Consider the following 26,234-nt stretch of genomic DNA (forward strand, 5'->3'; position numbering starts at 1 on the left):
ACAATTTAACATTCATCAAATGATCTCGTGATATTATAATTCCTATGTGTACTTGGACAGATTTTCCATCCTGGGGCACTGAGGAGGTTAAATCATGAATACTTACTATAAAAAAAAAAAAAAAAAAAAAGAAGCAAAATCAAAATCGATACCAAATCAGGCAAAGCATGCATCAGTTCACAAAAACACACACACACACCTGGAAAGCAGGCCGAAAAGTTTATTTGTGAAAGATCACATAGAATTCAAATCTTCTTTACAAATGTGGATCATATATGCTAGTGATCAGAAATTTTTTGTGCTTGTCTTTAAAAAATACACACCAATCACCATAATGAAAGAACAAAAACAAGAACAGACCAGATTTACTTATTAGAGTAAAGAATGAGTTGCAAAATAGTCCACCGGTAATTTTTTTCTATCTCAATGTGTCTGACTGTTTTAACTAGCATTATGTCCAAAGTAAATGTTCCAAGCCCTCTGAGTAACATAAGTCATCAAATCTCTACCACTAGGGTATACATGCTCCAGCCCCACATCTTTACAGTTTGTTCAGACCAAATATACATAAAAGTATACCACTAAATAAGTAAACATAATTATTTACACCCATGTAAAAAAGTTGAGTAATGAAAATATAACAGCTGAAAAGGAAATTGCTAAAAGATCAAACATCATATTAAAAACTGTCATGAAATCTAAAAGAAACCGGAAAAAAACAGCCTTAACGATATCTACAAATAAAGGCATATGAACACAGAACAATTAGCAAAATGTGGTATGTGAAAAAAATCTGAAATATAAGACACTGACAGTTTACTCATTTACAGCGATGATTACAACTTTAGCATTGCAAGCACTGACTGGCACAGGCTCGAGACAAATTTTTGAAAAAGAGATTATTCTTTATATGATGGCCTTCAAGCCCAGACACACATTAAACTCTGCAAGACAGAACAGAATATCAACAACTAAGAACAGAGTCATACACAAGTCTCAGTTGTGCACAAAACAATGAGATTTACTAAAAAAAACAACAACAACAAAAAACAAGCTCCAAACACATGAAAATAAATGAAAGCCTAGATAAAATCACACCTGCAATCCCATTTTCAAAATAGTTTACAACAGTAGCAACTGTGCTGTTTTGCGATTTAAGATGAGAGTCAAAGCTGCACAGGTATACATCTCCCTTGAATAGAGTGGAAAGGAGGAGACTTGGAGCAGGGAGTAACTTAGTAAGCACAGTGGTTGAATTGATGCATGTCATCAAAAATCCTTCGTGAAAAAAATATGAGGGGAAAATACACACTTGTGCAATGTCTTTTTATAGCCGTACTGTCCTTGCTTCACAAAATTTCAGGTGAAAGATACATACCTGAATGAATGGACAGTAAAAATGAAAAAGCAAGAAACTCACTAAAAAAGTAAGGAATGGCTGTTCAACTAAACTTGATAATAATTTGAAAATATCAAGAACAAAAACTGGATTGCTGAACTACACTACTCAATAAAAAGTACCTCAGAACAAAGACTTCTGATTTATTAATCTAATTTGGCTGAGAGAGATTTTATGAGGTGGGTGGGGGGGGGTGGGGTGGGGGGGGGTGACCAACTGATATCACTAAACAAAGTTCTGTGAATGTGCACTTAGCTAAAAAAAATCTTATTTCAGGGGTATATCCAAATTTGATAGCTTTATGTCTCCACGATATATCTAATGCTGATGTAGATTACATTTACAGAAAGGGATCAAAGCACTTTTGAATGTCGACATGTATACATAAATCTTACCAGTAACAGACCCTTGGATGAGACTGAGAGTTGGCTCAGGTAAAATGCATGTCAACTAGTACAATTATTGACAAAAGAGAACATTCTTCAACATGACAAGGAAGAATTTTCAAATATGTAACGAAGTATCTTGTGAAGCAAAACGCTGATAAAGCATACATTGTTGGCACTGAATTTCAGTAAGTAATTCAAGTGGGAAAACAGCAACAACAATAATTTTTAAAAAAAAGGAAAAAAAAAAAAAAGAAAAAAAAAAGAAAAAAAAGAAGAGCAAATAAACCAGTGATTGGAATAGGATGGAGTGGGAGAGGTGATAACAAGCACTGGAACATCCAGGATAAACAAAACACAAATAGAAAAGATTATCTCCAGGCCTTTTTGACCACAAAAGTTCAGACTCATATTCATTGCTATCATCCAACAATTACCACTTTAAATACAGTTTAATGTTACAACAACCACCATGATAAAATATTCATTTGACTGTGCCAACCTTAGAATTAATGCAACTGCAAAATACCAAGTTTTGCCCAACAAAACATTCAATTGTTGACAAATATACAACGGTACTATGCTGAAATCAATAATATGAATAAACAGTTTTTTTTTCAAAGTCCTCAAAGGGAAAAACAAAACAAAATAAAACGAAAAACCCACTGACATAAATAGCAATACCAGCACAGCGACAAAAATAACGCTGAATGAGACTGAGAAAAAAGTCTAGAGAATATTCATCAGAATATTGATATGATGAATGTTTAACAGCTAATCATGGGAACTTAAAAACTGGTTTATTTAAAAACAAAAAGGCAGATCTTGTTGACTGTTGATATTATTACTTACACTGAATTTTTATTGTTGGTGGTAGTAACAATACAAAGGCAAAGAGAATAACATGAGTCTGCACTATAAGGTCACGGTAAAGTATGTGTAATTAAATAAAATATTTTGTAATAAGTTAATTAACACCTAACTTTCATCTTCTTAGTTATGGTCTCTTAATCCTTTTGCTGCCAGGAAAATAAAATTTAAGTGAAATCTATTTGCCAGGGTTTTTCACAAAAAATGGGTATAAATTTTCAAAAAATTCTGTGCTCTTTGTTATTGGAGAAAGACCCATAGAAAAAAAATATTTTCTAAAAGATAAATGAATAAAGAATACAAAACACATGCTGTTTTCCCATTTTATATATTTTTAGTGACATGCTGTTGGTTTGAAATCAGTGTTTTGTTTTTTTGTCACATTTTCAACTTGCTCATTACAGTCAGGTAATTTGCACAAAAATATCATATTTTCTGGACAAATGGATATCTGCAAACACAAAATCATACTAGAACAACCACAATATATATATATTTTTTAACAAATAGATACACAATACATTGTGACTTCTCCAAGTGATAAGATGGATGTGAGGCCACGCCCCCTCAGTCTCCACCCCCCTCCTCTTCACCCCTCTCACACAGTCACTTGATCCAGTTCTCATCAGACCGTGTTGGCCGAGTGCCAAGAATATCGCTCACACTGTGTCCTGCTACTAATTCGGTCATGTTCTGTCGACTGCAAACATCTGTACAGCCGGCATCACTCACTGACAGTCGCATCTTGGCCACTCTCTTGATCGCTCCCTCTATTTTCTATCAGATCATCCTATAAATGTTCATCACTGTCTTCTCCTTCACATTTACGCTTCAATTCTTTCTGAGCATCAGCTAAAGAAAGAAATCTTGGTTGATTTAGTTTGTCATGATCGCATGTCTTGAGCACGGCATCAGTCTGACATTTTGTTGAGTGAGTGAGGAGAGAAGTCAGGCAAACACTGGGACAGTGACCCAACCAAAAGATTCAAATAAAGGACTGCTTCATGACGTAGATGGGGTTTCTATGAACAGAATTTAGAGAGATTCCCCAGGCTAAAGCTACCACTATTTTTGTCAACGAAGTGAATGCAAACTAGGGAAAAGTCAGAATATTTTGATGACGAGTTATCTCGTCATTGTGGCAGCGAAACATACATGCTTGCCATGACCAGTTATCTCGTCATATAGGCAGCCTAGGGGTTAAACTGAGTACCTAAATAAAGATTTATAAAACATTCCAATAATGTAAGAAAAAAGAAAAAAATAACTTGGTTCACAAACTGTTTGACATGTTTGTTCTTGTTTACTGGTGTGAATTATTGACAGCTTTGTTCTTGTTCACTGATATAACACCAATAACACAATTAGCAAGGAGAAAAATCTTGTTTTGAATAAGTTCTGTTCCAACCTGTGCTTTGAGATTATTGTCAAATACCACTGCTTCTGAAACTTAAGCCCCAGTGAAAAGCACTACATGTATCTTCAAGCACAAGTATTCTTTGTTTAAAAAAAAAAAAATCTTGTTTTAAAAAGAGCCAGTTTCTTTTTAATTTTCCTGTTTCAAATTTGAAACTATGAAACAATATTGCATAACATTAACAAAAGCACACCCTAATAAAGCAGTCAGTATTTACGCACAGAAGATATCACACACAAGACTGTCTTCATCCACTGTAACCTGAAAGATAAAAATAATCTGATCACATGAAGGCTGTTATTGGTCCTGTCCCACACCTCGCCTGGTCAACAGTCCACCCTTCAGACTTCAGCAGCTGCCCCCATGTCGCCGCTCAGCCCAGTCACTGTCAGTTTCCTCCACCAGCTCGTTGACCACTTTCTGCACATCCCCTTCGTACTTCCTCAGCAGGGCCAGGGTACGCTCGTTGTTGAAGTAACCCATTTCCCGGATGCGCTGCAGTGGCCCAGCAAACTCTCCAACCATGCCCACTCCAGCAGGCACCTGGGTCTGGGGACCTGTGTAGGTGCTCTTGGGCATCTGGTACTCTGACTTGGTTACCTTGAAATTGCTCTTGGGTGGCATGTACTCCTTGTTGGTAGGCTGCCATGTGCTCTCTGGCATCTTGTACTCATTGGGCTTGTACACGTAGGAAGATTCTTGGTATTCATACTGCAGACAAAGAAAAGCTTGTATGTCAGTAAGTCTGTTAAATCATCAAAACTTAAAATTCTCAAAAAACAAAGAAGTCCCTCTGCCCCCGAACACAAAGCAGTGGTGAAGATGTATCATGTGCATTTCAGAAGTGGACCACTTTTCAGTTACTATTTGTATCATGGCTGTACAAGTATCAGTTTGTTTACCAGTAATTTAATCACTCAGAACTTAGTACACTTCTAAACTTAGACAACCAGTTTTTGCTCATGTTGCTGTTATGGAAAATATTTTTATCTATATTTTTTAAATAGTGTGAAATGTTAATCGTAACAGAAAAACAACAAATAAACCTTTGAGACTGAGAAAAGAAAGTCATGGAACAGATGCACAGTGACAGAAATGAAGACAGGGGAGTGAGCGAGAGGGAAAGAGAAAGAAAAAACTCTTACTGAATCTCCACGCTGAAGATTCCTGAAGATATTTTTGCTGGTCTGAAACAGTTGCTGCAGCCCATCGCTTGCTTTCTTGATGGTGTTGGTCATCATCTGGTTCAACTGCTCATTGGGGTCCAAACAACTGAGGACAAAAACAACAGATTTTCCCAGATTATGTCCCATTTCCGCTGCATGAACACACTGCCTATCCCTTCACACAGGGGCTAAAATTAATCCGCACACTGACTGTATTTCAGAATAAATGCCAGTTATGCAGAAGCAACTTGCATGATACCACACAACTTTCTTGCATTTACTTTAAGAAAGACTGAAGACTGTGTGTAACTTGCAATCTATACTTTCTCATGTCATCACTCATGAATAATGTCCTGTTGTTATCACTCATAATGTCAAAGCTGTATGGCTGTTCAGTTAAAAACCAACACCACCTTGTGAGGACTTTACATAAACAGATTTGTGACTGACATAAAAAAAAGAAGAAACAAGAGAGGCAAGGCCTTCAAGACTCACTTGTGATACACTTAAAAAAAAAAAAATCAAGCTTTTCATGTATTGAGTATAATTTCAAAATGTAATGTTTAAGATGAGAAAGAGCAAATTAACTCCCCTAGCATTAATTACAGAGTAATTTCCCTTCTTTACTATCTGCACCAAAACATTTGCAAAATAAATAAAACTTCCATGCTTAGCAAAAGAAGTTCCTGTTTGAACAAAAAAAGATAATAATGACTGCTCTTGTTGTTGGGTCAGAATATCAGATCAAATTGCCAAGTTTAGAGAATACAAAAAATATAAATATAACAGTAAATGCAGTTTGCATATAATTAGGCTTTTAAAATTTTTTTTATGCCCATCCCAGAGGTGCAATATTGCTTTAAACAAGATGACTGGAAAGAACTGAATTTTTCCTATTTTTATGCCTAATTTGGTGTCAACTGACAAAGTATTTCCAGAGAAAATGTTAAAGTTTACCACGGACACACACACACACGGACACACACACACAGACAACCGAACACCGGGTTAAAACATAGACTCACTTTGTTTACACAAGTGAGTCAAAAATAATACCCATTCATGTTTTGCTTGTGTACGTGACTTAAAGCTTTCTATGCATTTCATTTGTTTTGTCTGTAATAAGATACTCCTGTTTTTAAATCAACATCTCTATATTTAACTTAAATTAGTATGTTTAAAAAACAACACAGACACACATATAAAAACAACAACAGATGCATTAAGTGAGCAGCTTTTTCTGACACATGATCACATTACTGTACCTGTCTTCTGCTGCAGCAGCAGCTCCCTTGTCAGACTCTGGGGGGCACTTCAAATCTGTTTCATCAACATCAGCACCCTCAGCATCTTCCGGGTCTCCAGTGGCTGATTTTGCCGAGCTGTCCTGAGCTTCAGACGCTTGGTCATCAAGAGATGGCTCCTCTGTCTCTTCTGAGAAAACCACTGCTGCGCAGGCCTCATTCTGGATGATGCCGGCTTCTGCTACAGGTGGAACATCCCCTTGTGCTGAAGCGCCTTCCTCCTCTTGGACATCAGACTCTTCATCCACCGCACTGCTTCGCCCTTCTGTCTCTCTTGTAGCGACTGATGTGTTGATGCATGGAGCATCATCTGAACATGCGCTCAGGTCATTTTCGGCTGCTTGGTATGCCAGGTCATCAAAGCTCATTTCAGCAGGAGGTGTCTGATCATCTGGGTCTTCATCTGTTATTTGAAGCTGATTGATGAAAGTGCTGTAGCACCCCTCCATTTCCTGGGAAGACAACAAATGAACTACGCCCTTATGTTCAGCCGCTCTCTTGGCATAAGTTTCCGGCAGCCAGCCAGGTGGCAACACCTCAGGAGGAATGTCCAAAGGGGGATCTTCTTCAAATCTGTTTTCAGGGCATTTCATCTTTCCTGTTTTCTCTTGTGCCAGCCGGGCAAGGCTGACTGGATCCAATGGCTTGGAGATATCAAAACAGCTTGGCACAATGACAACGAAATCTTCATCACCACTTGATTCATCAGTAAGGCTGCTGAAGGAACTGGCATCATCCCCTTCTTCCTTCTGGCAGTCAGCCTTGTCTTCTGCACATGCACACACACACACAAAACACAGATCAGTATTTTTATCAACAGATGACATAAATCTAAATTCTCCGTTGCATTTAACACTGTTTCATTCAAGATCAACAAACAAAACTCAACAGATAACATCAATATAAATTCTGTTTCACTGAACATTGTTTTTACTACAGATGAATGAACAAACCATAAAGAAATAGCATAAATCTATAATCATCAACAACCATCTACCTGAAGATCTAGTCATCAGCCCCATCCATATGTAATATGCAGCTTCTGTTCAAATGTGTGTGTGTGTGTGTGTGTGTGTGTGTGTGTGTGTGTGTGTGTGTGTGTGTGAGAGAGAGAGAGAGAGAGAGAGAGAGAGAGAGAGAGAGAGACAGAGAGAGAGAGTGTGTGTGTGTGTGTGTGTGCAGTGCGTGCATGTGTGAGTATACACAAGTTTTTATATTGATATGCACTTGTATGTATCCTAATTTCTACTGTATCTGTGTTTGTGTATGATTTTCAATTTATGTTCCTATCTTGTTATGTACTATCCCCCCCCCCCCCCGCCAATATTCCTTGTGACCCTGGTACACTTGGTAATAAAGACATATTCTATTCTATTCTAATCTCAGTTGCACTGAATTTTTTTTTTTTAACAGTCATTTTCGAATTAAAAATAATCTCCGGTACATTCCAACAAGTTACACTGTGATGAATAGGAAATTGCATAGCTACTAAAGCATTAAACCACCATTTCCCCCGAAAGCACCAAATTGTAATGAGGCCAAGAACAGCCATTGAGACAGCAAGCCAAAAGAGTTGAACTCTGAGGAATGAAAGATTGCTCAAGATACCTGACCATCAGATCTCTTTATCCTGGTGTATAACCAGAACACAGTACAGTTATAAACAGAACTACTGAAGATGAAAGCTACTTCACATAACAGCTGCAGAAACAAAGACAGAAAGCAGCAGCTGGCCTACCTGATGACAAGTTCATCACTGGTGACTGCAGGTCTGCACTGATGTTTTCTGCTTCTGGCAGGACATAGTGATCGGTGTCCGCCACTTCACTGCTTCTGCTGGGTGGTATCATGTACAGAGCCTGAAGATAAAAAAAGAAAAAAGAAAAAAGAAAGAAGTAAAAATGATCAGAGCACTTGCAATGTGTAAATACAGCAGTATAAGTCAAATTCAGCATCTAAAATTTTACTTCAAACTTATTGTATAAAGTTCACATTTGCTTAAATCATACACAGCAGCATGACACAGAGACTATTGTACACTTAATCATGTAAAGCTCGAGATTTCAAAAACAGAAAATTGTCATAAAATTTGAGAAAGCAATCCAAGATGTCTTCTGCAGGTGGATGAACCATAAACAAAGTAGATAAGTAACTGAACAAAAACCAAATATTTACACAAAGGTACAGCTCAAATGAATGTTGAGTGAAAGGAAATAACCTACCAGTACTATCATACCTTCACTTTCAATCACATCTTTCCAAATTCAGATTCAATGTTATGCTTTTCTCAGAGGGCTTTTCTCATGGCTCAGGGTATAAAATTATCAGTTTTGATGATCATAAATGGAAACAATGGAACAGTAGGAGCTGATACATACTTCATAAGTTTGTTCATCTGTTCCTTGCTCCTCCGTGCAAGACTGGCTGTTGGGACACATGACAAAGCCGTCATTGTCAAACTCAGGAGCAAGGGGCTCATCTTCCTCATCACTGGCATCCTGGGCCTTCAGCTCTCTTTCTGCCGCCTGTTTCAGTAACAAAACCCAAAAAAGTGCCATCAGATAATGCAATCACAGCAACACACCATTCTATCTGTGTCTGAAAAAAATTGGTACCATTGTTTATAGCATGAAAGGCGCCGTTCAATCATTACACCTAACTCTTCATACCTAGTTTTTGTTTGCTGACTGAAGCTGGGTCATCTTCTAAACCAGAATGTTTTGTTACACACACAAAAAGGAAATTTTTTTCCTAAAATTACGTTTATCTAACATACTTACTGTGACCCACTAGTGCAGATTCCGGCAGGGAGTCCGATTCCTATCCTGTGCAAACTACTATCCGCCTATGCGGAGAAAACAAAAGGAGCTAAGGCTAATAACCTGGAAGTAGGTTACCTCCCCTCTGTATCCCTGACCAGCTTCCTCTTTTTCCAGCAGCCATGTTGATTCCTGATCCTGTGCTCTTCATACTGCTAAGTTTTTTTTTCATATTTCAGTCTATTGATTCTTTGACACTCATGTTTTGTATCTGATGAAGACTTGTATCAGGTCACAAACTTAGCTCGTTTGGCCAATCGAGCTAAAATTATTTGTATTTGTATTTCTTTTATATCACAACAGATTTCTCTGTGTGAACTCTCCCCGGGGAGAGTGCGTTGCTATACTACAGCGCCACCCATTTTTTTTTGTATTTTTTCCTGAGTGCAGTTTTAATTGCTTTTCCTATCGAAGTGGATTTTTCTACAGAATTTTGGCAGGAACAACCCTTTTGTTGCCGTGGGTTCTTTTACGTGCGCTAAGTGCATGCTGCACACGGGACCTCAGTTTATCATCTCATCCGAATGACTAGCGTCCAGACTACCACTCAAGGTCTAGTGGAGGGGGAGAAAATACCGGCAGCTGAGCCATGATTTGAACCAGCGCGCTCAGATTCTCTCACTTCCTAGGCAGACGTGTTACCTCTAGGCCATCACTCCACTCGCAATCGCAATCGTAAGGGCCCTGTACCTCGGGTTCTCTCAACAATAGGTACAGGTACAGGTACAGTATTTGGGGCAGAAATTAAGCCTTGTGGCCTTTCCACGGCTCCTCCACTCCCACTGGTCCACCCCAGAGCACTACCGAGCTACACCTCCTCCGGTGTCATCTCTGGGTTTGTTTAAAAAAAAAAAAAAAAGATTTTGAATTGGTCACATAACCAAGCATTCAACACTTGATGATTTCATTCTGTGTTGCACGGACACTTGAATCATAACAGCAACTTGCAAAAAGATGACTAAACAGCCAATCTGTCACAAACTTAAGTAAAAATCACTTGAATTTTTTGCCACAATTTCTCACCCTCCTTCCCCTCCTGTTCCCTCATTTGTTCATTATACACAGAGCCCTATAAAATCTTGTTAATACACACAGCTTCAGCTGTTTTATTGTATACAGGCATGAGATCGGGAAATTGTGACTGAGTCTGAAAGGTGGGGGCCTGGGGGCCCCCAGTGGGGGTCCATGAGGCAACACCCCTGGTGGGGGTCTGGGGGCGAAGCCCTCTGAAGCTGAAGGGTTTTTTGTCAATTTCAAACCATAAAATCTGCACTTGCAGGCCACCAATGCTGCTGAGGTATTCCAACCCACAGAAGGCAAAAATTCAGTTCAATTCTTCCAAAACTGAAGTGTTTTTGCTTCCAAACCTGTAAAGTCAGCCTTGGGGGCATGATTTTCAAAATCGTGTCTCGTGTGTGTGTGTGTGTGTGTGTGTGTGTGTGTGTGTGTGTGTGTGTGTTTGTGTGTGGTTTCAATACAAATCTGTGTATGTGAGAAAGAGAGAGAGAGACAGACAGACAAAGAAAATGAGAATAGGGGTCGGGCTGGACATGGGAGGAAAGAGTTAAAGTTCATGTATGTACACTGCTTTAAATACAACTCTCTGTGTGTTAAACTTTGTGTGAGTGAGTGAGTGAGTGAGTGAGTGTGTGTGTGTGTGTGTGTGTGTGTGTGTGTGTGTGTGTGTGTGTGTGTGTGTGTGTGTGTGTGTGTGTGTGTGTTTTCAAGGAAAATGTTCTTAGCACTGTACCAATATAACTGACCATCTGGTCTCTTCAGCTGTAGTCTCTGTTCCACTGACATGCATGTGTGTTGGCTGAGGAAAGAAAGGGGGGAGTGACTTTCTTCTCTCTGACAGCAACTGCTCTTCCACTATTCAGCGGATCCGCTGAGAGTTCCCCAGCATGGTCTCTGTGTGTGTGTGTGTGTGTGTGCGTGCATGTGTGTGCTCAGGGGAGAAAAAGAGAGAGAGAGAGAGAGAGACAGCAAGCGAGTGTGAGTGTGCACATGTGTGTATGTGTGGTTTCAATTCAACTGTGTGTAAACAAGAAAGAGACAGAGAGGGAGGCAGACAGAAAGAGAGGGGAGATGGCAGGAGGAAAGAATGCAAGTTGTATTTGTGCATGTGTATGTACTGCTTTCAAATTCAATAGATCCGTCTCTCCGTGTGTGTGTGTGTGTGTGTGTGTGTGTGTGTGTGTGTGTGTGTGTGTGTTTTCAATACACCTCTGTGTGTATATGCAAGAAAGAGAGAGAGACAGACAGAAAGAAGGAGAGAGGGACAAAGAGACAGAGAGAGGGGAGAAAGTGGGAGGAAAAAGTGCAAGTTTGTATGTGTGCATACATGTGCATTGCTTTAAATACAATTCTGTGTGTGTGTGTGTGTGTGTGTGTGTGTTCAATCTCCGTGTGTGTGTGCTTGAAAGAGAGAGAGTGTGTGTGAGTGTGCACGAGCATGTGCGTATTATTAAGCTCTGTGTGATTGTGTGAGTGCTCATAACTGATATGTGTGCACATGTGCAAGTGTGAAGGAGAGAGAGATAAAATAAGAAACAGAGTATGTGTATATGTGAATGCATTCACGTGGTTTTTTTGTTTTTTTTCAAAGTGTGTGTGTGTGTGTATGCGCGCGTGCGCGCGCACGCACATTCAATTCAGCTGTGTCTGTGCGTGCGTGTGTAACTTCGGTAATCTGGCCCTCTATAGGTCTCAAATCTAAATACACTGACTCTTGCCATGAACTGTCTGTATTACAGAAGCCTTGGTCTGTGTCAGAAAAGGCACTGACCTCATTAAGTTGCTACATAGTTTCTGTTTCAATTGCAACACTGAATGTTACTTGTGCATACAGTGGCAAATGTTGGCAGCTTCTGCTGAATGAACAGAGGGTCAAGCATAAGTACCCCTTGTGGCTTGACAGGGATGGAGATCGCAAGCACTGATGTATCTGTGCGCACGCGTGCGTGTGCGTGCACACGCACTCACACTGATGTCTGTGCCGCGCGCGTGCATGTGTGTGTGTGTGCGCACGCGCGCACTCACACTGATGTTTGTGCCACGCGCACGCGCATGCGTGTGTGTGTGTGCGTGTGCCAGTGTGTGTGTGTGCCAGTGTGTGTGTGTGTGTGTGCCAGTGTGTGTGATCGACGGCATGTGTGTGTATGTGCGCGTGTGCGTGCTTTTCACAGTGCGTTAGGAAACTTTCGGACTTTGATTTTGGTGCTCTGACAAGTCACTGGATCACCTCTCAAGGGGTCAACAAACGATGCTTTCGAAAGACCATTCCGTTTTCATTTTTGACAGATCATCGGTGAACGATATAGAATGGCCGATTGGCTTTTGCTTTCTTTTTTCTTCTAGAAGACGGACGCTCCGTTTTTAATGCAAATGTGAAAACAGATTTCCATGCCTAGACTGAAGAGTTGCGCCCATACAATCTGACACCAATCGCACTTGGCCTTCCCACGGTGTCAATTTTGTGAATGACGTCGCCTACCCGTAAAGCTATTTTTTTTTTTATTCTTCACTTCTGTTTTCACGATCTCATCTTGCCAGACCCAGTTCCACTTATTATTCACTCCTTTATCGATCTCTGCTGCAAAAATCCTCTAATCCTTTGTGAGTTTTCTCATTTTGTCAATGACTGAAGACGATCGACGAAATCAGGCATCTTTGCAAGTCGTGAAGCCTGCGAGCGAGTTTTGTAATTCAGACCGAATAAGGATAAGCTGAATGATGACAAAGGAGCAACGGAACACTTATTCTCAATTGGTTCACTTATCCAAACATGGGGTATTTTAGCAAACGCTGTGGGTCTGTCTTGTCGATCGGTCGGACAACATTCGTGCAACCTTCGTGGGTCGGAAACCCCCCCCCCCCCCCCCCCCTCCGATTTTCTCAACAGATTTATGCGAATCTCAAAAATGGCCTCTGGAGCCAATTTTCGGTCGGAAATCCAACTATAGTCTGAAAAATCTCATGCCTGGTATACCATACAATGTTCTTTTTGGAAACAAGGGTGAAGAAAGCCCTGAAGGACATAAAAACACAAACACATGTTTCACCTTTTCATTCTCAGATGTAAGTCTGGTGCTTTCCTGAGGCTCTCTCTCCTCCATCATGTGATCAGGGGCCAGACTGCTCTCATCCACACAGGCAGTAGCTTCTACCAGTTTGGCATCACAAGCCCTGAAAAAACATCAAGTCAAGGGTTTTTATCTGTGTACCTATTGACCATCATACACCAAAATATTCCAAGAGTTTTCACAAGCAAGTTTATATATACTTATATGTATGTAGTAAAGCGCATGTGTGAGTAAACATACATGTCTGCATTTGTAAATGTTATCAGTTAAATAAAGAGCATTATTAAATGACTTGCTTTATTATAACAGGGGACCACCCACTATTTGTCTTTACTTTATAGCAGCATGCCAATAGTATGTTTTGTAAACACACACATCATCATCACCATCTACTCACTTCTTTGGCTCATCAGCCAGTTGCTCCTCCTGCTGAAGCTTGCTTTGTTCATCATCAACTTCTACTCCTTCCTCGTTATATTTGTTGTTCTGACTCATACGTCTCTCCATGGGACCTTCTTGACCCTTAGTGCGTTCGATGATCACCTGAAGCCTTTCTGGGTCCACTTTCCTACCATGCAGAATTAAAGATGACTGCTTAAAACCTGTTGTCACACATCTACTGAACTACAGGCATTTAATGGCCCCTAGTGTTTATTTGTAAAATACGCCCTCATTGAAATGGGTATTTCAAGGATATAGATCTGGTACAAGAAAACTTTATTTTAGTCTTTCTTCTTGTTCTTGTTCTTCTTCGTTCATGGGCTGCAACTCCCACGTTCATTCGTACGTACAAGAGTGGGCTTTTAAGTGTATGACCGTTTTCACCCCACCATGAAGGCAGCCATACTCTGTTTTCGGGGTTTTTAGTCTTTCAATATTACGTACTTAAGAACACAAGATTCTAACTCAAGACTGCTAGTAACACAAGATCAGGCCCGGTCACCCAAACGATCGACACAGTGCTGTTTCCCGTTTGAAAACATGTTATATGCAAAGACAAGGAGTCAAAGACAGACAGGAAAGGAGAAAAAGTGGGGAAAAAAAGTCCTAAATGTGGGAAAGGTCAGGAAAACCAAATGGCTGCCAGAGAAAGAGCACATGGCTTCTGTTAACGCAAGGGAGGTAATTTAGACAGCTACATTTGAGCAGGCGGACAAGTAGTTTTGACAGGACAGGAATCCAGACCCCTGCCGGAGTCTGCACCAGTGGGTCATGGTATAGAATGAGTAATTATTTAGTGATGAAATTATATATTCATTATCTTTTCCCTTCTCCAGTGACTGCAATCTATAAGGTGATAACCAATTTCCCATGCTTACCTCTCCTCCTCTTGGCGCTCATACAGGACTCGCTTCAGAAGAGGGACCCGCACTCCATGATGGGTACCTGCCTTCAGGTTGGGTCTGCGCAGTTTGATGAACACATGGGTGTGATCATGGAACGACGGCTGGATGTCCTCACAATCTTCGCACAGGTCATAGTTGGGGCAGTTGCTGTACAGATTAAGGAAAAATTAAGTTTTCCTCACTAACATGGGTGCATCAAATGAACACAATACAAAAGAATCCACAGCTACAACAGAGGAGACAGCAGACAAAGCTTCACTCAGAGAAATCAGTAGTAATTAGTGTGTTAAGTGTTATGCAACAAAATTTCGGAAAAATATTCAGGTAACATTTTGAAAGTATAGAAATCCCAGAATAGTGTAAAGTACATCTTAATATACTGGAATTCCTACCCTCACTGTTCGATAAGTCTCAATTTGTCCACTTACCCACATATGTAGCGGGTTCCAACAATCTCACGATCACAGCAATCACAAATGATATCTTCATGGACATAGCCAGCTGCAACACAGATGAACACAATCACAATTTTTATTTTTCAAGAATAAATCAAATTACATGCTGAGGTGAATAAGTTACAATTCTAATTTAGAATGACTGCTGTTAATCAATTTGTCAATATGTAAGAAAAAAGCACTGAAATCTTGTGGAAAAAAACCCAATAAAAAGATGACTGAAATATTTGCTGCTACTGCATTTCAGTTTGACTGGAAAACAAGTGGAACTTTTTTTCTTTAAAAGCCAAATTTGGTGCTGACAGAAAACTTTTACAAGAGAAAATAGCAATGTTACAATTTACCAAGGACAGAGAGATGACCAAAACTAGGTTTTCAAACAAGCTCACTTCCTTTACTCATGTGAGCTAAAAATGCTGAGAGGAACTGTGTCAGAGAGAAATAGTGTGAGAATAGAGTACAGAAATCATTAACAAACACTTAGATTCTGATGTATTCAGCACTGCACAACTAAAACATTTTAACATAGAGCATTTGTTCCAAGCTATATTGATGACTTTCTTCAGCATAGTGCATTTGTTCCAAGCTACATTTGTAACTTAAAACAACACAGCCAAGAACAATGCAGTACATGCAACATATATAAAAGTTATGATTTTCAGATGGCATTACCAAAAACATTCAATTTTCTTATAATTAGCAACTTTTCTCTATTTTCAACTTTTGCCAACATGAATTTTTAACTTTTCTAGATAGTGACTGCGCTCTTGTTTCTTTTTTATCTTCTGTTTTAAAACTTAGCAAATAATAATTTTGTCTCTCCGCCTCCTTGCACATACATCGATGTGTGGAAATCGCAGGTGGGTTGCTGGCAGTGTCACTCCCTTCGCCCTGCTTGGGGAGGTTCTTGACCACGCTGCGCACAGTTTTCTTGGCAACTTCTTTTGCCAGGTCTTTCTTCAGCTGCACCTCAAACTGTGGACAGAACAGTCTGGTATGAAGATTTTCAGTTAAGGTTCAACCAAACTGCATAAAATCCTCTTACAAAATGCACACATCTACATACACATGTGCCAGATGTGTCAGAGAACATAAACTAGATAAACATATACATATATATTTCAAACTTACGAAACTTGAAACAAACAAATCAACGTTGGAGACAGTGATTATGCAATTCAGAGAATTCTTGAAATTTGTGAATGACAGTGTTTTTTTTCAACCAGAATGTCTCATCTAGGTTAAACGATCTCACTTTAGTCAAAGCGACATTATCGCAATAATCCCTATCTTTAATTCCACAGGTGGACTGCTTTTCACAATAATGTCATGCCCACAGGTTACTGTTTTTATACTATTTTCTCTGCTTCATCATGCAGTTCTTCAGTATACTTCAACACCATTACAATTTTTCATATGGTTGGTGATTCTTTTCTCCTCCCCATCTCTCCTCTTTCCTCTCTTCAGAACACACAGAACAAAAAATACTGACCTTGGACATGAAGCGGACAAAGGCATCTTCTGTCAAGGTTTCTGGGTGGTGTTTCTTCTTTTTGCTGTCACTCTTGCTGGACTTGCGCTCATGTTTCTTGATGAGAGGAGGGTGTGTGTCGCTGGACACATCTTCTGACAGAGTCTCCAGCGGATTGCTGTTGTTCAGGGAAGAGGATGACTTCCTCGCTTCTGCCTATTGATCATAGCACAATGCAATCATGGATAAAGTCAAGGTAAATCTTTGTTCTTGCAGAACTGGTCTAACTACATTGTATTCAATGAGGCCTTAGAGACAGAGTATTTTCCATACATACTGTTAACACTTCCCAGGACCTTACAGATCATCTCATTCACTTCACAGATGCATCTTACTGATAACTGTTTAAATCTGCTGACTGATACTGCTGGCATCTTTGCTGGTTGACCTGCAGGAATATGTGCAATATTATAAAAGCATTCATAAGAGTAGAGCTCTTGTCATGAAGTGACACCCCAAAATTATCTCCAAAATGCCAGCATAGATCACTGCAAAGTATCTGACAGCGAGTCAGTCTTACTGATGAAAAGACAACAAAAATGAAACTATGTAAATAACACAACAGCAACAACAACAACAACACAAATAAGCCAAATATAAAACAAAACAAAACAAAACACGCTTGATATTCTACCTTTCGTGAAAAGTCCATGACAGGGTCATCTGTCACAGAACTGGCTGCACGGTGTTTCTTCTTCTTGTGAGCACTGTCCATGCGACTGGTTCTACGTTCAAGTTTCTTCTGTTGCAGAAGTTCGTAGGGATCCCGTTCTTTCGCAGTCACTAAAGTACTCAACTTGCGTCTCAGCTCCGCCTGTTCAGATCATAAAAAAATGTCATTGCTTGATTTGAAATTTAAGTACTATAAGTTTTCCTGTGCTCTCTGTAAAAACCATGAATTCACATGCCAGTGTGGGACTGGGAATTTTCATAAACTCCTTTTCCTCATTTAGTGAAAACAGTATTGAGTACCAGAAAGAAAAGTGAGATGAGAAACAGTATGCACAGATGAACATGTTACACTTTTTTTGTTTCAGAAGTTATGTACTTACGTCTTACCAAATAAATTTCTTTATAATTACTGGAAAAAGCCAAAGATGCTCAAATATACTAAATCAAGAAACAGAATGAAAGCAGGGGCCAATACTACAAGAAACAACAATTTAAAAACCCACAAAACCTCAACTTTCAATCTCCACTAAACAGGGAAAGGCTCTGAGAACAAAAACAACATGAACCAATAAGAGAAAACAGTAATTTCTATGAAACTCAGCCACAAAGGAAGCAGTGCAAATTCTGATACAGAGAAGATAAATGCAGAAACAGACGACATGCAACAATGCAGTACTGGAAAAAAACCAGATGAACTCAATCATGCTGTAATGAATGTCTTGCAGAAAGCCTGATTTAATCACCTTAGGACAACAATCAGCATTGTTGGCTCTGCAGTGTTTTATTTGATGGAGAAGATTGAGAAGATCTTGCAATATTGAAGTCTCTATGATGTTCCTGTCTGGGAAAATGCCTGGCTTTTGATCTCCTAGTCCTCTCTGACAATAAAAAACCCAAAAAACCCCATGAAGCGACAGTAGTCTTGTCGCACTTGCGACTGTCCAACTTGAATGCTTGGCAACAAACTATTATTTTTGTCTCATCTGTTTGTTGTTGTTGTTTTTTTTTTTTTTTTTTTTAGTATATAACTCCATGCAGTTAATCCTCACAGGTAAGCTATGTCTGAAAAGCTGATTCCAAGGAATGTAAGTCACTATTACTGTTAAAAATGAGTTTGGGAGCTCTATTGAGTTTCCTGCTGAAAGTTTTTATCAAAAAGATGTACATGGCAATCCACACAAACAGAATTTGAAAGAGTAATCTCCACACGTTTTACAATTATATCTGTTGAAATATTCATATGAGCTGATTTCTTGATAGCTTGGATGCTCATGCTTAGTTTAGACAACAAACAGCTTCAATAAATGTTAACAGAACTGGCAAAGAATAAATGCCAAACAGTGTACCTGAGCAAAATACCATTGGATTGCATCGTCTTGATAGCATTGGAAAGATTTCTGCCTTTCAAAATCCTTAAAGCCACGCTGAAAATGTGATGACTAGTAAAAAAAAAAAAAGCTGCTTCCTTCCAACCCACAACACAAGCTACACTGTTCAATCAACTCATGCGTATTCTACTTTTCTAGCATTTCTATAAGGTTGTTAGTGTAGAAGAATAGAACTTGTCCTAAATAATATACTAATACACATTTTAATCAATACAAATGATTAAACCTGATCTTTTCCACAAGATCAACTGTGTGTCATCACCATTCCTTTAGCAAAGGATATATTATATCAATAAACTCAAATAACTTCCATTGTCCCACATTGGGAATAGCTTGACTGTTATGAAAATCCAATGTTCCAAGTTTCCCTTGCATCCAAGAATACCCCCTGTGCACTCTCCACCCCATCTCCCTCAGACACACACACACACACACAAAGACGTGAACAGAGATGCATATACTGACAACAAGTATAGGGTTATTACACGACTCGCTCTCATAAGTCAAAACGGTTGGGCCTAACCATTCTAAAATACTATGAAAGGGCTTAACCTGAATTTACATTCCTCACTTCAAATGGAGATTAAAAAAAGAAAAAAAAAAATCACTGACAAGAATTTTGAAACAACCATAAGAAGTACTGTTCAAAGTTCCTTTGGATAAATCAATTTCATCTGATATATACCTGGTTCCCATGTCTTCATTTTCAAAGAATTAGAAAGTGGATAAAGAACCAAATATCTGTCCCTGACAATTTTGTTATCTAAAGTATGTGTATGTGAACACATTAAGACAGCAGCCACTACATCAGTGATTAATAACCAAGCTGGACTATTTACAGCCACAGGTATATTTTCAAGAGATAAAGGATTGTCTTCTTACCTTGACTTCTGCTTCAAGCTGGGGTTGCATCCAGAAGCCTGTTTCAGCATCACGACTAGACTTAGCAGACACCTCTCCTGTTTCAGCTATCTCAGCAGGCTCTGCAGCCTCTGTCCCCTGACTGTAAGCAAAACAAACAGTCAAAACACCTTACCTATTCCTCACTGATCTCAAATGATATTGGAGAGATACAAAGGCTCCCTTCCAATGTCTTCCTTATTGATGCATTCAGTCGTATGATACATAATGCCCTATTTAAATTATTAAGGAAAATGAGCGAATCAAATTCAGAGAGAAAATAACCAAACAAGAAATACATATTGTTACCCCTAAAAGGACAAAAGTTATACTTCAATCCCATGTTTTTTCAAGAACAACAGTATTTATTTCTTGTTTTAGAGTTCAACACAGTCTTCAGTCATACTCACAGTGACCACTTCAATGAGCAAAAAAACAGAAAGATCTCCATACTTAGGTCTAGTCCTGTGCAAATCAGCATACAAATTAAAATGGAGCTCTTTTGAAAATTTTTTTCTTAAAATGAATAAAATCAAGAAAATTACCAAAGTTAATGCTTTTGTTTGATTATATTGCACTCTTCAAGGAATACTTCTTGGAAAGTAAAATACTTTAAAAAAAATCAACACTCAAAACTATAGTCTAAATGGCCAGCTCCTCACGGTGTCCACCTGTTCAAAGAAAACTGATGCTCCAAACCCCAAAACAAGGCTTAGTAAAAACAATAGGATAAGTGACAGACAAGAAGATGGGACAAACACACACAAGAAGTCCACTCACTGCTCCATCTCTGGCATTTCAATGGCAATGACATTGGCTCCTGACAATGCCCCGGGCAACATGGTGCGTGCCCAGACTGCAGACTCGTCTTCGTCAGCCTGGTTCACTGTCTGTGCCTCGTCAAAGCTGATGTCTCCTGCTTCTGCCATCAATTCCCGCAGACTATGCTGACATACTTTTGCCACTTCTGCCTCAGTCATCTGATTCAGTACAGCTGGCTGTGTGGATGCTGCCTTTGCAGTGCCCGAAACTTCATGTTTGAGCAGATACTCAAGCAACTGAGCTTTTTCTGAGGAGCTAGAATCTGGCTGGTTTTCCATGGAGGATCTCAAAGTGCTCTTGATGGTCTTCTCTCCAGGCTTTTCTTCCTCATCATCCTTGGCAGTAGCACCAACGTTTTTCTGTTCAGAATCTGAATCTGGTTCCTTCAGCAATTCAGATCTTCTGTGGTCTGAGCTCTCTTCTTTGGACTCTTTCCTTTTAGAAGCCTCCCTGGCTGGTTCTTCTCCCACATAAGCTGCACAGTGAATGGAGCTTTCAACTGCATGTTGCTTGGATGAAGTCCGATCCTCAGGCTCCATTAATCGCACAAGAAGCTGGAGGTAAGCTTTATCTTCAGCAAGCTGCAAATAAGAATGATTTATATTCAACAAGTTGTAAATGAAAATTTGGTTATTTCATATTAGTGCTTGTAGCAGGTAATGAAGGCAAATATTATCTAACAAACAAATGTGCTCACCAAAGGAGAATTCCATCTCCTGTATCTGACTTTTGTACAAACTATAATGATTATTGTACCAATACTGTATATCAAATCATGAACACAGAAATAAAAACAAAGAATGAAAATGCAGTAACAAAGCATGGCATCTGATCTGACATCTAAAGGTTGTACAGCTAGTTCTCCACTGTGACAGGAGAGAGGAAGACCTAACATCTTGGATTCTTTGTTTTTATGTTCCTCATTATTTACATGTTACAAATATAAAACAAACACTATTTATCAATTTTGTTTTTATATGCTCCTGTGATTTCAGAAATGCAAAATTCATACCCTGAGAGCTTCTTCCAATTCCTCTTGAGAACTTATTATCACCTGAAACAAGAAAAAAACAATACTGATATCACTTTTCATCAGACTGTCAGTGTCATATAGAGGAATTCTAGCACAGGACAGGAATGTCAGACCCCTGCCGGAGTCTGCACTAGTGGGTCACGGTTAAGTATGTGTAATCAAAATTATTTTTTTGTTTGAGAAAAGCAAGACAAATGATCATTATCATGATTATGGCATGTAATTTCTTGTGTATCATGCTTTACAACAGAGACTGAGACAGTAAGAAAGTATGTGTGTATTTATTACTGTTCATGAGAGAGAGAGAGAGAGAGAGAGAGAGAGAGAGAGAGAGAGAGAGAGAGAGAGAGAGAGAGAGAACAGGCATTGAAAGCCTAACCTACCCACAATGTTAGGGCAAACACAGGTGTCCATCTGATCCTTTTTAAGACTAGATACCCTCCATCCCATCTTTTCCTCTCTTCCATTCCCAGGTGTACTTTGGTGACATGACACTACCTGTGGTACAGCTTGTATACATGCTGTCAAGGAGAGAGCGCTCAACAACTCTTCCTTGATTTAAACTAAACTGACAATGTTGAACTAATTTTTAATGTTTTGTATACTCTTGAGGTCTCTGCATTCACGATACTAACATGTCATCACTCAGAATGAATAAACAATTTAATGTAAAAAAAAAAGATTAAAAAATAAAACCATGGAAGCAATCAATATTTTTGACTGGTCAATGCCCCAAATTTATCAAGATTTCATGTACAAGAAAAAGATTAATGTTAAAAAATAAGTCAAAATGCAAATGAAATTACTTGCAATTAAGGCTTTTGTCCTCTATTCATGCTGTAACAGAACACTCACTTTCACAGAAAACTGGAAAAGTACATTTCAACTAAAATCTAACAAATATTAACAGTATCTGAATATGTATACATGTACAGTTCATAACAGGTTAACAGATATTAACAAATCAAATTCAAAATTAGAAAATGATACATTATATAATTACAATTTCACAAGTTAAGGAAAAAATGTGCGTGTCTGTGTTCGCGTGTGTGTGCAACTTCAACTAATTCTTACATAATCTTCTTCATCCCAGTAGCGAACATCCAGGTCATCCGGACACACGTCTTCGTAATATGAAGATAACTGCACACATGAAACATAATTTATTTATTCAATTATCAACAAACATGTACTGCGATAGCCATTGACAAAAGGACAGGTATGTGCCCAAGAAAAATATTTTCACTAATCTCCAAAAGTATATATATATATATATATAAACGAAAAAAACAAAACAAAAAACCACCTAAGCAAACAATACATACAAAATAAAGCACTATCACCTAATACTACTACTGCTAATAATAAAATGACACTTTTACAAGAAGTTGTTCCATTCTTCCTGCACTCATGGACTACTTTATCATGGATGACCTAGTGGTTGCAGTATTTTGTTATTTATTTTTTGTTGAGATGGGGTTTGAATACGTATCATCCCCTTTTCAGCAGGCGAAGTTGGCGGATGCTGTTGGACTGTTGCGATTATTAGAGGCGGGTGTGTTACCGTTGTTTGTGCACAGGCTTTTTATCATGCATGTTTCTCTTTGTAGCTGGTCGTAGGGCCAGAGGCGTGCCATGGGTGTGTCACAATGTTTTGTGTGACACAATTGATGTGTGACGTTTTACTTAAATTTTTGGTGTATGACATACTTGTATAATGACGTAGGTGTCTAACAGATCTCGGGAGAGAGTCCTTGTAGAAGGCTGTGAGGAGAGCGGCGTTTGGCTGCTGCAGTTGTGTGGCGGTGTTTTTTTTTCCATTGTTTCCCTCTGTAGATGACCAAGTGTCTGCCAGATGGGAATATCTGCATTCGGTGTATCTTTGTTTCTATGTTAGGCACCTTTAGTTGCTTTTTCACGCAACCTGCTCTAGTAGGCCAGTGGTTGCAATTTTTTTTTGTCATCTGGTCAAAGTTTTCCTGGACACTGTTCCAACCGAGAGGTTCTGTCCAGTGTTCGTCTTCATGGTGTTGGATTTTCCACTGGTCTCACTCATGTTATTTTAGACCACCCGCCTCCTGGTACCGGCGACGGGTCCGCCAACGTTTCTACTGACGCTTGGTTCGGAGGACCACTACTTCAGCCCGCCACTGTCTTCAAGGGTTTCACTATTACATGTTAGACACTGATATTTCAATGATCAAAAGGGAAAGACAATTCAGTGCTTCAATTTCTATTCTTTTTATTTAAAATTTTTTTTTTCTTTTCCTCCTGAGCACTCCTGGTTGGATTTCGCTCGACATTTGTGCTTCAGTAAACTGTATCTTAAAAAAAAAAAAAAAAAAAAAAAAAAAAATTGTGTGTGTGTGATACTGATAATCATCAAAATTTGCTCAACCTTATATTCACATACCTGCACTCACATACTCGTGTACATACTTATGGAAGGTAGGAAACGAAGTGTTTGACTGAAATAATACTTACCTGTGTTTAATACTGGTGGGAGTGGGGTTGAGATGATGTGCCCCCCCACCCATTTCACCCACTGAATGAGGTATGTGTGTGCATGCATGCCAACACTGTGGGAGCAAAGGGATATTGGAATGTGCGGGTGTGCATATATATATATCTTTGTATATATATGTGTGTGGGGTTGGGGGTGGGGGATATGGGCATATGTGTGTGTGCTTGTACAAGTGTGTGTTTGTGTGTGTGCCGCGGAAGCTGCAATACCTAGCCTAGAAATGAGTGTGTGGAGGGGGGTAGAGGGGGTGCAGGGTAAGGTGTGCGTGCGTGTGTGTGTGTTGGGGATCATGTACGTTTATGTGTATTTGACTGTGCTTTCATATCTGTGAAACTGTATGTTTGGTGCATATCTGTTACGCATATGTGTGTGTATGTGTGAATGTGTGTCTGCATTTTTAAAATTTTTTTTACATTTATTTGCTTATTTATTGTCATTGTTGTCTTTTTTAATTTATTTTATTTATTTATTTATTTATTATTATATTATTACTATTTATTTAAATAGGAATTTTATTTTTTTGTACGGTTATAGTTGACTTCATCAAGTTTTTGCGCCTCATACATATATTAGTAGTATTATCATTATTATTAGTAGTAGTTCTTTTTTATGTATTTATCTTTTTTTTTTTAAGGCCTGACTAAGCGCGCTGGGTTACGCTGCTGGTCAGGCATCTGCTTGGCAGATGTGGTGTAGCGTATATAGATTTGTCCGAATGTAGTGATGGCTCCTTGAGCTACTGAAACAAGGCTATCGCAACCTTTGCATTTAGTTTACGTCAAGAGGAAAAATAGGTACAATAAATACTAGTCACTGCTTCAAGCTTTTCAGTCAAAGTTTAAAAACCTTTCAGAGTTTAAAACATTCAAATCTGAAAAAAAAAAAAAAAAACCCCAGCAAAAAAACCAAAAAAAACAGTTCACTTCTCTCGAGGTCTATCAATGTCCACAAAGGGGCATCATGAAACAGTTTTCAGAGATTGCGCCGTGTAATGTCTGTGTCTAATGTCATGCAGATCCCAGCAGTCAAGGAGCACATGTTTCACAGCGAGAGGCTCACCACCGAGAATACATCGAGGGGCTTCCTCCCTCTTTAAAAAGAAAGAATGAGTAAGAAAAGTGTGCCCCAAGTGCAGTTTGCATAGCAGAGACTCCTTCGCAAACAATGGGAGGGTCTCTTTTAGGTTTTGACAATTTGGAAGAGCTTGTTGTCTGTCTGAGTGTTCCACTCCTCTTGCCAAAGATCCTTAACATAACTTCTAAGTGTTCAGTTTTTGCTTCACAGTTCATGTCTGTGTAACTAAGGTTACAGGTATGTAGGATCTCAATAATTTTTCCATTCCAGCTAGTCTGCCATTTCATCACCACGAATGCCAACATGGCCAGGAACCCTGGCCTTCCTTGTTCCAAGTGTAAAAATTTCATAAAACTCAACCAAACGCGCTGATCAGGCCTTGAGCTCTCCTGGGAAGATTGGGCTACAAATTACAATGCTCTTCCTTGTACAGGACCTTCCAAGCAACGAAGCATACAAGTAACCTTTCCCAGTTTTAGATGCTTCTATTGATAATATCGAAATAAACCGACCCTATGACAATATGTTTAGATTCTGAACTGGTTTTATGTGAAGCAGACTGCTGGAGATACAGTTTTAACCTTCGAAGGTGTTTCAGTTCAGGATTCCAAAATGGCGTCTCTTCAAAACAAGATTGTATTATCAACATATCTTCCGAAGTTACAAACCACAAATTCGCAAGTGTAACTGAAACGCAAATGTAACGACCCTGATAAACTACAAGTTGTGACGGATAAAATATGTCTAATTTAAACATTACAAAGATCGGTTCCACTGCAATATTGGTAGGCGGAATGTTCGTCACATCCAAAACAAAAACAAGGAATGGCTTACCAGGTGTTTGACAGCAAGCCACTTTGCGTTGCTGTCAACAAAAAATGGCGCTGGCTGATCACTGTCTTCACGGCCTGCTAATCGAATGAAAACTTTCAGAGTCATTCTGAAAGAATTCGCATTGATGGTCAATCTTACTCGAAATGGAAATTAGTATGCGGGTTTACTGCTCGGTACTTCCTTGACTATGGTCTTTCCAAAACAATCCT

At 39.1% G+C, this 26,234-nt stretch overlaps 1 protein-coding gene across 1 annotated transcript; it reads right to left on the minus strand.

Moving 5' to 3' along the window:
* Nucleotides 1-202: 202 nt before the first annotated feature.
* Nucleotides 203-26,234, minus strand: LOC143292750 (uncharacterized). The gene is made up of 17 exons (XM_076603293.1): nucleotides 26,026-26,234; nucleotides 22,668-22,736; nucleotides 21,573-21,614; nucleotides 20,519-21,141; nucleotides 19,721-19,841; nucleotides 17,413-17,592; nucleotides 16,740-16,934; nucleotides 16,087-16,222; nucleotides 15,221-15,293; nucleotides 14,766-14,939; nucleotides 13,844-14,014; nucleotides 13,426-13,549; nucleotides 8,921-9,067; nucleotides 8,281-8,401; nucleotides 6,504-7,311; nucleotides 5,218-5,344; nucleotides 203-4,783 (listed from the first exon to the last, which is right to left on the minus strand). The coding sequence occupies exons 1-17, from the start codon at nucleotides 26,128-26,130 to the stop codon at nucleotides 4,421-4,423; spliced, it is 3,579 nt and encodes a 1,192-aa protein (XP_076459408.1). The 5' UTR covers nucleotides 26,131-26,234; the 3' UTR covers nucleotides 203-4,420.

The sequence above is a fragment of the Babylonia areolata genome, chromosome 18 (genome assembly GCF_041734735.1).
Source record: "Babylonia areolata isolate BAREFJ2019XMU chromosome 18, ASM4173473v1, whole genome shotgun sequence".
NCBI classification, from domain to species: Eukaryota; Metazoa; Mollusca; class Gastropoda; order Neogastropoda; family Buccinidae; genus Babylonia; species Babylonia areolata.

Bases quoted from the DNA above. Each gene is read 5' to 3' on its own strand.
- LOC143292750 (XM_076603293.1), bottom strand. From the start codon at position 26,130: ATGACTCTGAAAGTTTTCATTCGATTAGCAGGCCGTGAAGACAGTGAT. The intron at 21,142-21,572 runs GTATGAATTTTG...TCTTATTTGCAG, and splicing joins AATTGGAAGAAGCTCTCAGG to CTTGCTGAAGATAAAGCTTA. The intron at 15,294-16,086 runs GTATGTGCAAGG...TCTGTGTTGCAG, and splicing joins TGCGATTTCCACACATCGAT to CTGGCTATGTCCATGAAGAT.